The sequence below is a fragment of the Etheostoma spectabile genome, chromosome 8 (genome assembly GCF_008692095.1).
Source record: "Etheostoma spectabile isolate EspeVRDwgs_2016 chromosome 8, UIUC_Espe_1.0, whole genome shotgun sequence".
NCBI lineage: Eukaryota > Metazoa > Chordata > Actinopteri > Perciformes > Percidae > Etheostoma > Etheostoma spectabile.
This window is the reverse complement of record NC_045740.1, coordinates 30,603,487-30,605,378: the sequence shown is the minus strand read 5'-3', so window position 1 is coordinate 30,605,378 and position 1,892 is coordinate 30,603,487. Positions and strand designations below refer to the sequence as shown.

Sequence of the window (1,892 nt, the reverse complement as noted above, 5' to 3'; positions counted from 1 at the left end):
CAGTCTGAAGACCAGCGGCCAGGGTGGTGGAGTTTCACTCAAGGCCTCCTGTCAGATTGGTTGTATAGTTACAGATTGACAAATAGGAGATTGTGACATAGTGAGCTACATATCTCCTTTCTGCTGACAATGGTCTGTGTGAAAGATTACTTTTAACGATTCATTGATTATCAAAATATTTGCGTACGGACTAATGGATGAGTCGACTAATTGTTGCAGCTTTAAATTTAGAAACCAAATGTATGACTCATATCTGATGGTATTACTATTGTGGAAGTAAAAGATCCCTCAGGTCCAATACAGCGGCCCGGTTCAGATTTATTCACTGCACAGTGGAGATAGAAGCTCAGTAGAAGTGTAACCAAGGTTACAGGAAGCAACAAAATATAAAAGGCTAAGAACAGATTCATTCAGAAGACTATCAGGGTAGGTTTGCATAGACCCAATACGGTCTGCTCAAACTATTGAAAAACTTAGTTTAATCATCATGTTGTACCCGGGTCAAATTTGACCCATTTTTAAAGGTTTTCAGAAATATGGGATGTCAAAACTAGGGCTGAAGATGTAAGAACAAAAAGTGACAAAAATGTTAAAAAGCAACAAGATGTTGGGAAAAGTGTCAAAATTATTGGAAAAAAAGCAACAAAAACAATGATGAAAAACTCACTAAGTAAAGGTCAAAACATCAGACCAAAAAAGAAATGACCAAAAGGTTGAAAAAACCCACTAAAACAAAAAATGAAAACACACAAAAACATAAAATAAAAGCTTTTTTATTTCATGGTCGATGGGTTAAAAGAGGTGTGAATGCCGGTGAAGCCGACCTGGGATCTGATCCAAAGGTCTCAATCCCAGTGACCAATGAAATGCTTTGTTTTTATCACTGGGCTAGGTTAAGTTCAAAGTTCAAAGTTCAAAATTTATTGTCATATGCACTTTAGTACAAGTACCACAGCAATGAAATACAGTATGCCCTATTGCACTCTCTCAGCACCAGTCAACAGTAACAATCAATCACAATAATATAGGTTAAAAACATAAAACCATTTAACCACCAAAATAAACAGTGGCTAAGTGACTAAACACAGACCCCAGCCCCCCTTCCTGCTGCGCTATCATTCAACAACCTGATTACCTGAGGATAAAAACTATCCCCACAACGTGATGTGCGCGTTGGGATACTTGCAAACGTCTCCCTGATGGAAGGTGGGAGAAAAGGTATATGCAGGATGACTAGAATCCTGCATATACTACGTGCCTTTTAGTACTACGTTTCCAGTAAATATGTTGCAATGGTTCAAGTGGACAAGCCGATGATTTTAGACGCAGTTTTGACCACCTTTGTCAGAGATTACGATCATGTGAAGTAGTCCTACCAAACCACACTACAATGTACCTGTCAAATACTCTCAATTGTACAACGGTAGAATTCCTTTAGAATATTAAGAGACATACCATATTTCTTAAGGCACCTCAAAAATATAGCCTCTGATGTGCCTTCTTAATGGCACATCTGATGTGAAACGACCTGTGAGGGAGTCTGAAATAGGATGCCTAAGAATTAAAAATGTTGACATTCAACAGGAGAGTTGTTAATGTGTGTATGTGTGAATTTGTTCTTCCTAAAATCTATGATGACCTCCTTAGTTTTCTCCACATTAAGGGACAAATTATTTTTACGGCACCACTTGATCAAATTACACACCTCATCCATACAAAGGAACACAGACTTGATCAACACAGGAGGAACTTGATCAGGAACAGGAAAGGTGGATATCAGGGTAGCATTTGACTAAAACTGTTATTCATGTGCTTTTACACTACTTTTAACAGTGGGTACCTGCAGGTCGGCCAGTGACCCCCTCTCATGAGACCCTGACACGAACCACACA

At 38.7% G+C, this 1,892-nt stretch overlaps 1 protein-coding gene across 2 annotated transcripts in view; it reads right to left on the bottom strand.

Moving 5' to 3' along the window:
* The window catches only part of LOC116693370 (NACHT, LRR and PYD domains-containing protein 12), a 16,082-nt gene that overhangs the window by 10,803 nt on the left and 3,387 nt on the right, over positions 1 to 1,892 (bottom strand). For both annotated transcript variants that reach the window (XM_032522292.1, XM_032522293.1), the window contains exon 4: positions 1 to 48. This exon is cut by the window's left edge and continues 111 nt beyond it. In XM_032522292.1, coding sequence (XP_032378183.1) covers positions 1 to 48 — 48 coding nt within the window. The remainder of the gene's footprint in view (positions 49 to 1,892) is intronic.